Below are 14,908 nucleotides of genomic sequence, written 5' to 3' on the forward strand. Positions count from 1 at the left end.
CCAACTTCCCCTTCTGTTTTTTGGGAAATCCCAAATGGTCCTCTGTGTCTTAGATCAGCCAATGATTCTGGTTTCACTTCCCTCTTTCCTTTTTTATCAGTTTCATCTCCACTCAGCTCCCCCCACCTCCCCCCACCTCCCCCCTTCAACCCACTAAACAACAACCGTGTACTCGTTCTCTGCAGTTTCAGATTCATCGTCTCTCCTCCACCTCCCTCTCCCTATGACTGGAGTCACTGGAGACAGGTATAGGTCTGCAGACATGAGTAATGTGGCTCAGACTGACTCATACAGCGAGACATCAGCCTTCAGTGTGGAGCCAGATATGACACAAGCACAAGAACAAACACACACACACACACACACACACACACACACAGAGTATATACTGCAGCAACACACAGGCAGACTTGTTGGTGCCGACAATATGAAACCTAGTCATGTAAATGGCCATTATCATCACCTTATATTGTGTGATCATTATTGAGAAACTTAAAATGAAGCCAGCAGTGATGAGATCAGACTGTTAACAGTAAACAGGTCTGTGACACAACACACACACACACACACACACACACACACACACATCTGCCTGTGTGTCTGGGGCCAGTTGGGCGTTTACATTAAAATATGCAACAAAGTGCAAGTTGACAACTCATAGTTTCATCTTTTTTATATTTTGCAGAACGTTAATCAACAACTGAAATATGTTGTGTTTTATTTTTGAGTAATCTTCAGTTCAACTGTAATCTACAGACAAACGACTTGAATGATATTAAGTGTAAGTTTATAATCATCATGATCTACTCTTAATTAGTACTTATTGTGCGGTTTATATGAAAAACACACACACAGACAGACATTCACGTGCGTACACTCCTCACTGCATTTATCAAGCATTTATTATTCATGCAAGAGTAATGTGAGGTGTCTCCATTTTAATGCCTCCTAATGGCTTTTCGAGTTACCGCTGCCAGCTATGAATAAATCATATCAGTCATGCAGCAGCCAATACCTCACTCACCCTGGCAGCGCTGAGCTGATCTATAGGTATGAGGTGTGTGTGTGTGTGTGTGTGTGTGTGTGCATGTGCATGTGTGCCGACGTTTACACATTATAATCTCTTTCTGATTCAAAAGAAACTTAAAAGGGCTTGGAGAATAAATAAAGCCCAAGGTCTATGTTTTTGTGTTCTTATCTTGATAACGCAACACATGCAAAGTGTATGCAAGTGTGTGTGTGTGTGTGTCTCTAAACAGGTTATAAGTCGCCCGTAACAACATCAAACACTGGAGTGCACATAGATCTTGATAGATGATCATAAGTGTGATGATACTACTGATATACAGTGTGTGTGTGTGTGTGTGTGTGTGTATACAGAAAATCATGCATGTTCACATAATAAGCCACACACTGTTGGGACTATTATTTTGTTCAGCAGATATTCAGACATTATCTGCTGTCCAAGCAAAGAAAACATTTTAATAAACTAATTACAAGGTTTTCACTTTTCGGAAATAAAGTTTCCGATATGCAACTCATGAGAACACGTCAAACACTGTCCAGTTTGATAAACGTCCTGACAGTCATATCTGAATTCAAAACTTAGAATCTTTGATGGTATATGAATGGATGGCCGTCACATTTCTTTTGTGTTTTTATTTCATCCACTGACGTCATGCACATCTCTCTCTCTCTCTCTCTCTCGCTCTCCCTCTCGTTCACTGCACTGGCTGGGATGAAGTGGAATGGGAACATATCGACCCCTGGATGGCTCAGTATTGACGACTGGGTGGATTTCAGGAAGTGACCTTGGCTAACTCAGGCGAGCACCGGACCCGAGGCCGGCTCATTTTCCCACACGGCTCATCTCTGGCACCAGCTCTGACAACAGTGCACGACTTTGTATGTGAACTTTGCTCACTGCAGTTTGATCATAAGTCGCTGTCGTCATCCCTAAAATGCAGTCATGACGTTGGTAATGTGAGAAGGACTTTTTTGACTGCACACATTTATAGCTCTAGTGTCACTAAGGAAGTTATCGATGATTCTATTCAAGTCTTTGTTGAAAAGAGCATTTGATTGTTTCTCTGGAGCTTTTTCCAACTTGTCTTCACTGAAAAAGGCTGATTCACATTCCACTTATTCACTTATCAACACAAATACAAAAACAGAAATGTCTCACTCAGCTGTGGTCTTATCCAGATGTCTTTTAAAAGGTCCATAAAATGAATGGACTTCTGTCTGTAACAGGGATATTCTTTCTGTTCAGAGATGGGTTTCTTTTTTTCAATATTGTGAGCACCACAAACTAAACTTCACTCGCTTTCATGGTTTTGAGATGGAGGCTGTGCTCCATTACACATATTAGAATGATTCACATCACTTCCACACTATAGACAAATAAATAGATAAATGGATGCACGGGTGATAGATAGATAGATAGATAGATAGATAGATAGATAGATAGATAGATAGATAGATAGATAGATAGATAGATAGATAGATAGATAGATAGATAGATAGACAGATAGATAGATAACTGAAGCTATACAAAGCTAAGCTGTGCATTAGATATAAATATAAGAGCACATTAACAAAACTGCAATATTGACAACATCCATGTGGAACATATGAAGTATCAGAAGTATTAAGAAGTATCATAAACATTAGTAGTGAGTGTGAAACTGAGGCCACAGTACATCCAGTGCAGGTCTGCTGTCAACAAGCATCCCACACCGCCCCCGGGTGGCTGACACAGGCATCACATCACATTTGACCAATTCCAATCGCTCCCACCAGCCTCCCGTCAATCATCACTGTGACTCCGCCTCTCCGTGAGCTGATTGGAGGCAGGGTTGTCAACGAGCCAATCGCGTGGCTCTGCCTCCTGTTAACAGGGCTCCTCTTCCGCGTGCACTGTGTGGTGCAGTTATTTATAGAAGCCTGGGGGGGGGGGAGTTAAAGAGAGAGTGAGAGCATGGGTGAGACAGAAAGAGACGAAGGAGGATGATAGGAGCTGAGAGAGAGAGAGAGAGAGAGAGGAGAGGAGAGCAGTCATTTTCTCAGGACACTTTTCATATTGATCTCATCTTTTCAGCTGCAGCTGCCTGAGAGATGCTCTTCTGTAAGAGGGGGAAGAGAGAGGAGAGAGGAAGAGTTATTTAAAGTCCCTGTGTACACAGTGAATGATCAGCAGGAGGACACACCGTGAATTATATGATTAAATATGTCAAGATAAAACTCCCAGATTAGAAAGAGGTCAAATGATACAGACGCGTGTCAATAAAAAACACTGCGGTTTTTTTACTTACACGTTTCTCTTTAGGGCTGCGAATAACACCTACTTTCATGATAAGTTATCCCATCATCTATTTTTTTTACCCGGTTATCTTAGTCTACATTCAAAAGCCAGAAAATTGTGTAAAAAATTCTAATTACAATTTGTCAGAAAGGGATGAAATCCCCACTGACAAATGAATCCACTCTGGATCAAGTATCTATCTATCTATCTATCTATCTATCTATCTATCTATCTATCTATCTATCTATCTATCTATCTATCTATCTTTCCAAATCTAAACGATTAATTACTTTATCTAAATCAGGTCATCTGAGAGTGCATGCAATGAAACAAATAACCAAACGTAAAGTACAGTTTCTTCTGTTTGAGGACAGTTGCTTTCCAAGAAGTAGAACAATGGCCGACACTGTATTATAATTCACCCAGAGATTTATTGTATCTTACTGTTACTGCCGTGCCTGCACAGCCTCACAGAGAGGGGTCAGTGCACATGAACGCCTTTCCTGCTGAGATCTACAGCCTCCGATGGCATCTCTCTCTGGGTTTTGTTTGAGGGCTTTATTATGTTCCGTGTCTTCTGGTGGTAAAAATTACAGGGGGCTGAATTAACTGGGGGGCCCTGGCCCCATTGACCCCATCACCACCACCAATTTATACCGCTCTTTGTCAGTTGTGCCGGCTGCATTCCCTGTGCTTCCCTTAGGTTTTCATTAAGTACAGTGGCCTGCAGCAGACTGCACATGGCAGCCTCCTTATTCACCAGAAGACAATGAAATCAAATGACTCCTGTACTGGGATGATTCCACCAGGGCCTGAAGGTTTCTCTGTGTCAGTTAGTTGTTGATGCTACGTAAGCTTAAATAATAAACCTCTTGAAATGAGATTTTTGCACATAGCAGTGACTTAACTTAGCCACTATTGCATGAATCGTTACAATACTTACATTTGGAGAATCCTGCTGGAAATGCAGTAAAACCAGGACATTTGGTGCCTGAAGATGATATTTGCACTGATTGAGTTTGTCCGGTCATATAAACTCCAAAGTTCAGAGGAAAAAATGAATCAATAACTGACAGAGAAGCTATTAAACCTTGTTATTTAGCCATGAAAAGGGGTTTTAGCTGGATTTTCCTACAACTATTTGCAAATGTTCTTGTATAAACGAATTATTTGTGACCCATAAACTCACCGTGGGCATTTCGGTTTTGTATTAATTGAAGGTGAAGGTTTGTGGGATTTCACAAGAAAATAGCGAACAACACAGAAACATATTTCTCTGATAGTTTTCCCCTGAATGATCAGATGTGTCTTTCTATGTAACCAGCTTCATTAAAGTGTTTGGATGTCTGCATGGAGCATGAGCACATTGATTTCATCCCCCCCTCTAACAACAGTCTCCCACCTCCTCCATGTCCACAGCCCCCTGCGTGACACGCATTTTACGCACGGGAGAGACAGTGGGTCGGGTCTGTGTTTACTTCCGGACTCGGATTTAGACTCCGCTCAGAGAGCAGCAGCCCCAGTGGTGGTTCAGGCTGTCAGCTAGCACGGTAGCCATACAAGGCTGCATGACAGAGGTGACAGGGTTGACCGGCGGCTCCCCCCGACAGACCAGCCTCGCTCGGCGCCTCTGCAGACCGGACACCGCGACTCCGGGCGGACTCGCACCGCTCGTCCCCCCAGCTCCCCTCCGTGCCTCAAAGTCACCCGATGCTGCGCCGCCGCTACCAGCTAACACGCCGACCCGACTGTGCTCCTGCCGCTCCATGATCCGAGCTAGCCGCGGATCAAAACAAGGACGATCGCTGAAAGTTTAAGCGGCGTTTGCATTCGACCGACCCGGGATCCAGCATCCGAGAGAGCGACACGGGCCCCGGGGGGACAGCGACGGGACTCGGGGGTGGGGGGTCCAGGCGGCCAGGGCAGCGAGTGTGGTGGCTGGATAGACTCGGGGCTCGCCTCCAGCTCCTGGTGGATTTATCCCCTGCCGGCTAACGTTAGCTAAGCTAGCTCCGCTCAGCACCATGGACTGGTTGATGGGGTGAGTACACACGGCTAACTTGCTGAGCTAGCTTGCCCTCCTCTGACAGCTCCAACTGCGCAGTCCGTGAATCCACCGCCCTGTGGCTGACACCGCCGGGGTCAGCGTTAGACAGGTGCGCCATCGCGTTGAACACTGTTCGATTCCCACTTTGACGCGTTAATCTGCCTCTCAAGCGGGTGGCATGTTGCCTAGCGTAGCTTTAGCATGTGGGATGCTAGCTTGGTTTGCGAATCTGGCAGCGGTAGACCGACCTAATGTTACCCCCGGAGCAGGCGGCTTTTTTGGGCACCTGTGTGGCCTGCGGCTAACCACCCCTCCCGGGAAGATTTATGTATTGAGCGGCTTATTTATAGGAATGGTTAACACAGCAAACAGGCTAACGCTAGCCGCCTGTCAGAGGGGCTAACGCGGCTGTGCCCGGTTTGAGTTTATTTCCTGTGCAAGGTGCGCCGGGGTCCTGGAACCAGCGTTAGCCGACGTGCTAACCTACCAATGAGCCACATTTTGGGAATCAACAGATGCTCCTGTATCAGACAACATGTCTGTGATACCTGCAAGATACAGAGGGATAAACACAGATTACTCAGAAGCTGTGTGACTACACACACACACACACACACAGTCTCTGGGTGTACTGTGATTAGAGGTTGTTGAGTAATCTTTGTCAAATCTGGCCTTGATGTTGCAGGTGACACAAGCTGCTGCTGTTTCCTCACGTTATTCTGTTATCGTCTCTGTCATGAGTTTGGTGGATGAGGTGTAAGACGTCTCAGAATGACACCTGCTGTGAAGCCAAGGTTCACAGCCTTTGTATTCATGGTGCTGCACTGACACCATTAACCTCCCAAAGCTTAGTCTGGAATTAAAGACCTCAAATGAGTTAAATAAGTATTTTCTATACGAACATTAAAGCCACTGGATTATCTTGTCGGGAGGTAACTTGAATTTGCATGTAAGGAATCTCAGTTTTCTTTCATGCACGTCCTCGCTGAGTCCACAACGCACTTTTGGAGTTTCAGGGGTAAACATAAAATGCCTCCATTCTGCTCCGGAGGTGTCATTTAGGCTAAAATCTTGATGTAGATGAGGCCTTTTTGAGTCAAATTTGAATGTCGGGGCTTACGGACACATGGCGTCACCACAGGGGCAGTGTGGAGGCGTGTTGTGTTCTTACGTTTGAAGAAGGAGTCACCAGTAACTTCAAATGAATTATATTTGGCTGCAATGCTGTTTAACCCTGAAACTCCAAAAGTCTCTTTTGGACTCAAACACTTCACCCACCTCTCCATCTGCATAGTGGTGAGTAGATAATGAGTGCATTTTCATTTCTGGGTGAAATATCCCTCTAGGTTTTAATTTCACCCTTTGTTCTCAAACACAGTCTTGGACTTGCACAGACAGGTGTGTCTCCGTGACATTATTATGTTATTTTTCCTGGCTGCTTATCAGGTCACACTTTACCAGCAGCACAGGGTTTAGGAAGGGTGGAGGCCTGCTGTCAGGGGTGTTGCTTGACATCGTGACATTTTGGCTGAGAGATAACCAAGCAGGCCCCCATCAGACTACTGCCACGGAGGTGCCGTTATTGGCCCCATCATCTGGTCTGTTGATTAGCAGGATATCTGCGAAACTACTCTACAAACTTAAAGTAGAAGTTTTTAACTATATCTGTAAGGTATAAGAGTTATCTGGTGTTTTTCTTCTCACCATATTTACAAAAGAGCCTTTAACACTAAATATTATCCAGTCTTTGTATGATGTGTTAAGACGAACCTGAAAATGTTCGTCTCATGTTTCTCTGAATGGCCTGTTTTTCTGCAGTTTTTTGTGTCACACTCTGAGTTCTTCCTTGTAGTTTTATTTTCCAAATCTTTCCCCTCACGCTGACACTTGTTTTCCTGGTTTTGGTAACTGGTTCTTGCATTGACTTGTCTCAAGTTGCATCAGTTCTCTCCGTTGTGAATGTGATTAGTACGTCTTCACCTCCTCTGCCATTTTCACTGAGTCACCAACATAAAATAATAATGTCTTTGCCCTAACAGTTGGCAGCGTCAGATCTAAACTAGTTTGCTCAGTGATCTGTTTGGAATCTAAGAGCAACACCCAGTTACGTCTTGGCGTTAAAGGAGAAGAGGAGAGTGAGGAACCAGGTCTGAGTTAAAAGAGGAGGCCCCTGTATGCCTGAGTTTACCATGAATGTTAGTGAGTGTAGTTGGTATTAAGTCACAAATTTCCACCATAGGAAATCGGTTTTTAATGGACTGAAAGCTCTCACAGGAAACTTATGATCACTCACTCATGACAAGGACAGTAAGGAATGGCTTGTCACTACTGTCAGGTCTGTTTATCTAACTGTCACCCACTGATGGCGTTTGTTCGTGTGGAGAGTTTGTGTTTACCTGCATCGTAAAGGAGCTTGTGTTTATCGGGTGAGGTCGGTATGTAAAGTGAATGCATTAGGAGCGAACAGACATGCGTCCACTGACAAAGCAGAGGCCATGAATGAGTTAATCAAATGTGTAATAACTCTGAATACAGACCCACGCTGAAGGACGGCCGCTGCCGGGACCGATGGAGGGAGGAAAAGAGTGAGAGAGAGAGAGAGAGACAGAGGGACAGAGGGCCTGATCATTGATGGAAGAAGGAGAGATGGCGTGGTGAGACGGGCTAATTTGGGGAGAATTGGCAGATGTACAGAGAAAGAGAGAGATGGGATAGAGGAAGGTGAATGAAAGAGGAGAGATGAGGCATGGTGATCCTGATCTTGAGGGTTAGTTTTAGATGAAAATAGAGAAAATTAGCAGGTAGGGCTTAGGAATGTGGTGTAGTTTATAAGAAAGGTTAAGCTTCCACTTTGTGGCTACATCCATACTACTTAGTTTTCATTTGAAAATGCTGTTTTTAAATTGAAACGATCTCTAGCTACACAAGTGTTTTGGCTCTGTATCAGCTTAATGAAAGAGCTCGGCGTCAAACCAGAGGCAGTAATTGCGAAAAGTTGGAGCAGCGATTTATTTGCTTGGGCCGACTACGAGGTGGAATTGTCACTGAAAGTAACACAGGAGTATAAGGCGGTGGCCGAGGTTGGGGTTAACAGTGTTTCCTAACTTCTCTGGTTAAGCGGATTTAAAACTCCAGTAATGTGGATGTAGGCTGAGGTCTATAGCTGATGAGAAGCCCATGACGACCTGCTAATGGTGGATAGAGAGAGAGAAGATGTGGAGACGGTGATATGAAAGCTTATGTTTGCGATGAACAGAAATATCTTTTCTGCAGGAGGCTACAGAAGAACACTTCTTGGCATTTGTGTGTATAACCTGTGTGCTTGCCTGAAACAATGCAAGTCACAATGTGTTAGAGCACCACACACAGTCTGCCTGTGTTTATTTTGGATAGAGCACATTATTTCAGAGCTCAGTGACCTCATCTGTCCGGACTCAGAATCAGACAGGATGCTAAATCACTGGGGAGATGTGCGACGCCTAAATGCGTTTCTTCCTGCTGGGTGAAATGAGCAGGCTATGACAGATGTTTAATCCCCTTTGCTTTTGAGTGATGGATTGGTAATGCTGAACGAAGCGAGAGAGGGAGACAGAATGGAAACTACAGCAGCTAAGTGGAGTGCTGTTTTTCGGCTGCCTGACCCGACCTGAGATCTAATGTACACTTATCTCGCACTGCATCACCTGAGACTTAATGGTATATAGGCAGCGTATCATTATCGTAATAGTATGAAAGATTCCAGTAAGGATGGGCCCTCTTGTTGTCACACACAGAGTCTTGTTCAGTTACTAGTCTGTGAAATGTCTAAGACTGTCTTGTCTGATGAACAGTCCAAAAGATTTAATTTCCCATAATACCAGACAAAGAAAAGCAGCAAATGTTTACATCTGTGAAGGTGTATTTTCTAATGTTGCAGCTTTGTGCTAAAATCAGTAAAATCACGTTTCCCCTCATGGTTTTGGACAGCTGTCGGCATCCGCAGACTTAAAGGGAACGCACCTGTGAAGTACACCAGTCTGATAGTGCTGTCCGAACATTAGGATACAGCTCAAAGGTTGATGAACTGCCTGCAGAGCTCAGACACATGATCGTATGGAGGATCAGATCTCGAAATTGTGTGTATTGAACCTTCCCAGGAGTACAGTAGCCTCTATAATTCATAAATCTAAGAGGTGTGGCACAACCAGGACTATTCTTTGAGCTGAAAATGCAAATCTGAACAACCAGGGCAGAAGTGAGGGTAATAGAAGAAGTGAAAGTTATCATTCTGTGGTCTGATGACATTAAACAATGTGGCTTCAGGTCTCAAAGAAAGCAGACATGACACTTTACTGTCCTCACGTCTGAAGTAACTTCCAAACTTGTGAAGACGTCCCACAGAAAGTGGAGTGCCAGATATCTTCGCTGTCTGAGGTGTCAGAGCCGCTTCCTTGCAAAGTATAAAGTTGACATCTGATATATTTCTCCCCTCATCTCTCTCTGCAGTGTCAGGTGACTGGTTTGATGGTAGATAGAGAAGGGGAATTCACAAGAGCCACATATAGACTGAACCTTCTCCTCTGCGGGAAACGTCTATTTGCAGATTTCTGTGTCATCGAGGCTCATATCTAAAAAAGTGTTCGGGTGTCTTACAGGTGTGATTGTTCTCACATTGTGATACTTCACAAGTGTGAAACTCCTGTGTTTCCTGGTTGAGATATTTACTTTGGGATAAAATATTTTTGCTTCATCTTATTTGACACAAAGAAAACTACACCTCTACCAAAGAAGACTGTTATCAACCGTACTCCAGACAAATGTCAGTATGTCATTCTTAGAAATGTCCTGAACCCAAACCAGGGAAACTTAGGTGATTATAACAAAATGAAAGGTTGTAGTTGACCTGAGGGAAAAATCGGGAGAATTTGCTACAGGGTTTAACTGCAGTTTGCCTTTCACGCATACGTAATGCAGCTTGAGGTTTTTTTGGACAGACGCGTTCACAACAGCATCAAATCCTCCACATTATTCAGACGAGAGGTGTAGAAGCTGAGTGCAGCAGGCAGAGGCAGGAAGTGATGTACTAACTCCGCTGCGGATATCATGTTCATCATGACTCTCTTGACATCTTCGTCAGTGTCATTTTAGAGTGTGTCACCTCTTTTTCTTGTTGTCATCAACCCCATCACTCGCTTGCGGTCAAATCCAGTGGGGGATCCCCTGCTGTGTTCTCACATCGACTTCTCCTGGATTTCTACGGACATTATACCAGGAGGTCAGACGGAGAAAGTCTGCAGAAACTGCTGAGTGTCTCCGCAGTAAATGCAGAGAAAGTGTGGAGTTCAGTGCACGCCTGAAAGCAGCTTTAGTGTGTTTGTTTGTGTGTGTTTGTAGACGTTCCCTTTGGGGATTTTGCACACTGCAGCCCTGTCCTCACACAACCCCAGTGCCTTATTTCCATCTCCTGCACATAGTCTCAGCCCAGATGGTTGCCTCCTTTGCTCGTTCCGCAGATGCAGGGCAGATAATAGACTGTGACAGATGAGCAGACCTCATCTCAAAGTAGTCCCCTGCTGCAGAGTAGAAACTAACCAGCGCTGTCAGTGTGTTTACTAGATCTAGACTAGGATGAAGTCTGACTTTTGTGCCTTTATCAGCTTTGTAATCCCTCACAGTGTGTCTCTGCCACAGTGTTTGTTTTTTGGGACTGACCTGAGGGCTGGGCAGCCGTCTGACCAGCAGTGAAACAACAATAACCAACTCATTACTGTGCTGGCAAAAAGAGCTTCTGTTGGCTTCCTGTGTCTCAGAGCCGCCGATGAGAATCTCCTCTCTATTAACAATCAATTTATTATCAGGCACTAAAGTTGCTTTATGACTAAACACTCAATGCAGCCCAGGCCAAGATTTTTAAGGCCATTTCATCCAGTCGAACCTTCAATGGGCTGTAACGTGGTGTGGTTTCACAAATTCACCTCGTGGCAGAAAGGCCAGCATCCCGGCACACACAGACGGTACCCGACCCCGAGAAAAATGACTTGAATATTTTCAGTGTCTCCACTGGATTTTTTGTTCAAACTATTTATTTCGTTTTTACACAAAATCAATGACAAACATCAAAAGTTCAAATCTTAATGTGCTGCAGGACATTTTTAATGGACTACCTCTAATTCTACAGGGATACACATTCATATATTTCTCCTCACTGGTTTACACGCTTCAGTATCCAGTTGGAGCTGAGATAAACTCTGCCCTCCTTGGATGGAGCTAGACCATGGCCTGGGGTTTCAGTGGCAGGCTTCAGGCCATCCTACCGTGATGTGCTGCCATGCTGAGGGATTGGCTGGATGACAAGAAGGCTAGTTGGTTTGTTTACTCTCCAGAAAAGGGCATTTTAGTCACTTTCCTCACTCCTCAGTTTCTGTCGCCCCCCCCTTCTCCCCACACACACGCACCCTCTCTCTCTCTCTCTCCCTCTCTCTCCCTCCCCCTATGGGAAGCTGATGTGCAGAGACGTTTGCATGCTTGGCTGCTGCCTGAGTTGGACCGTTAAGCCAGAGAGAGCAGAGCAGCCTCAGCCCTCTCAGAGAGATGCCTAACTACAGAGGCTATAGCAGGGTGGTAGCTGCATATCAGGAGATGGTATGCAGGAGGGTGGGCTTTATGCTGAGTAAAGCCGTTTTCAAACATGACCTGTGGGTAAAATACGGAGAATTGGCTCCGAACTTTACCACAGTTTGCCTTTTACACATGCAATGTACAATGCATTGGGAGGTTCTCTGCACAAACACGTTCACAACAGCATGAAATCCTCAGGCGAGAGGTGGAGCAGACCGGGTGCAGCAGGCAGAGGGAGAAAGAGACGTATTAACGTATTAGCTGCGGGGATCACATGTTCTTCTTGACAACACATAGACACCAGTGTCGGCTCTATCACCACACACTCTCTTGACATTTTCGTCAGTGTCTTCCATATGTGTGTCAGCGCTTTTTACGTCCATTGCGTATTACACATTGACGACTTCTCCTGGATTTCTACAGACTTCATACTAGGCCAGGCAAAAACTGTGGAGCGTCTCACTTGGACATTTGCATTCACACATGCACCTGAGAAAATATGGAGGATCTAAGGAGTCCATTCCATGTCTGAAAGTAATATTGCACAAGTTCAGTCATGCATTTTTGTGTACTGGCCTCATGTCTTTGGGTTAGAGACCTTGGAAAGCAGAGCTGAGTCTAAACAAACATGTCCTTAGCTCCCCTCTTTGACCTCTGCCCCTGTGTCGTCATTGTGGAGCAACAGTAGCAGATTCCTCTGCTCCCTCAGCAGCAAAGGAGAGCGAAAAGTGAGCGACAGGACCACGGCCACACTGTAAAAGCTCAGCTGTCATAGTTCATAGCTATCGATGAGTTTGGGTTTCACATGAATGTGACACCTACAGCGAGTAGTTGGTCTGGTAACAACCATGACCAGCAGTCCTGGCACAGCAGGAAGAAGTCAACGCAGAAAGAACATAAAGCAATACACCTCTTGAAATTGATGGCATCTAAAGAAAAGCTTCGAAAGCCTTTCTCTGGTTTGAAGTCACAATACTATAGTATGTTTCAAGGACACCAGTGTGCATCATTCAGGAAGCTCTATTGAAAGCCTTTTGGGGAGGCAAATAGCCTGGGTACAAGAACGCACACATACACAGACAAACTCCTGAGTAAATACTGCTGTACTCTCGGGTTTGTCTCCTGAGACGCCTCTCTACTTCCCTGTCTCGCCTTCCCATCCTCCGAGGCAGGGACAGGGAGAGGCCCCAAAAATGAACGTGATAGCAGAGTGACTCAGCATTTTGCCTTTCACTGAATATGCATAAGTGGATAATTGGAGAACCTAAATGCATCCATGTCTGTATTAAGCACTTTTCCTCAACACTGGAGATTAGAATTTATAGGTGTGGTGTTTTCTTTGCCTTTTTAAACCAGCATGTTTGAGTGAGGATGAGGCTTCAAAAGCCCACGGACAGTGCATGCTGTGTGAGTGTGGTGCAACCTAATACTGTGATGGATCAAGAGGCTGCAAACTCAATACCTGGAGCTGGCTATGCTTGTGAAGCTTCCTCGCCCACTCAAATGGGTCTTGACCCGTTCAAAAGCTTGAACAGCCTGTGTTTCACTGTGTCAACAGCACAGATTGCTGACATTTAACCCACAGCCTTTGATACACATGATGTTGAAATCGCGGAGAGTTTGTTTGCTAGTTGTTTGGTTTGTCAACAGGATTATGCAAAAACTACTGAAGTGATTTCCACAAAACTCAGTGGAAGGATGGGACATGGGCCAAAGGAGAACCCATTGAAGTTTGGTACAGAGTCAGGAAGTTTTTTCCAATTTCTGTAAAGGGTGTTTTTTGACATTTTCCCCGATTGAACAGGAAACAATACATGAATCTTGATAAAAACAAATCGGGCATATTTAGGGGAAGGATATCTATTTTGTACAATTAGGTGTGGCTTCATTGAATTTAATGGGACTATTGGGCCTTGGTGGAGGTATTTGCTCTACTGAGTGTTGCTGCTAGCATGGCCCAGGTTGTCAGTGTGTCTGTTTCCTCTCTTTCACATGGCAGGAGAGCGGCACCATGCTGTGACTGTGTTTACTGTTTCATAACGCTCCGGGCAGCCCTGCCCACTGTAAACAACTGGCACTGGAGAGAACGAAGGGAAGGAGGGGGGTTAGAGAAAAGACTGACAGAGAGCAGGAACAGTCAGGACTAATCAGCCGCTCTTTCTTTCTCAATTTCTCTCTCTGTCTCTTGTTATTGGTCAAAAACATGTTACTTAATTTCAGCCCAACATAGCCACACTGTGTTCTCCAGTGGCAGGACTGGCTGCCACAGGCCTGGGAGCAGGTACTCTTCTGTCAGAGAGTATCACAGTCATGGAGCGCTGTGGGCTAGAGCTGTCTTAAGATCAGCTAAAATAAGATGGGACCCCCTGCAGAGGGATTTAGGGTTGTTGTTGCCTTCCACCCACACAGGACGCCCTGCAGAACCATCGGCTGCATTTCTTTTTCCAGATTCAGTTTAAGCTGCAAATTACATTTAATGATACCACTCGTCTTTAAAAACAAAAGAATGTTTAATCTGTTGGTTTACATGGTTGCTTTCAATAGGTTTTTATGTTCCACGTGTATTTTATTATTATTTTATGATTTTTATGCCATTATATTTCATAATGAAAGGGCATATTCTTAATGTTTTAATCTAAATGTGGCTTTATATCTAAATATATAAATGGGAAGACGAGGAACTGGAGCAGTGTAAATGGAAAACACCAGAGAAGAAGAAAGAGGGGGACAGAGGAGGAGAGGGCAGCTGATAAGGAGGAAGAGCAATGGGAGAAGGTAGAAAGTGTGGGTGAGGAGAGAGGGAGAAAGGGACGGAGGGAAATGATAGTGGCATGAAGGCGACGGATGAGATATGGAGATAAATGGGAAGCAGAGGCGTGGGTCAGAGAGTTATATTAGAAACTGCAGAGGTCTGCAACGGAGGACAGAGAGGGAGATTTAACAGAAGGGGCCTGGCCTGC

At 44.8% G+C, this 14,908-nt stretch overlaps 1 protein-coding gene across 1 annotated transcript in view; it reads left to right on the top strand.

The window, feature by feature from the left end:
- The first annotated feature begins 4,791 nt into the window (after positions 1–4,791).
- The window catches only part of mob2a (MOB kinase activator 2a), a 58,403-nt gene continuing 48,286 nt past the window's right edge, over positions 4,792–14,908 (top strand). The window contains exon 1 of the mRNA XM_020102109.2: positions 4,792–5,345. Within this exon, the coding sequence (XP_019957668.1) occupies positions 5,329–5,345 (17 nt within the window). The 5' untranslated portion in view covers positions 4,792–5,328. The remainder of the gene's footprint in view (positions 5,346–14,908) is intronic.

The sequence above is a fragment of the Paralichthys olivaceus genome, chromosome 7, assembly GCF_024713975.1.
Source record: "Paralichthys olivaceus isolate ysfri-2021 chromosome 7, ASM2471397v2, whole genome shotgun sequence".
Taxonomy (NCBI): domain Eukaryota; kingdom Metazoa; phylum Chordata; class Actinopteri; order Pleuronectiformes; family Paralichthyidae; genus Paralichthys; species Paralichthys olivaceus.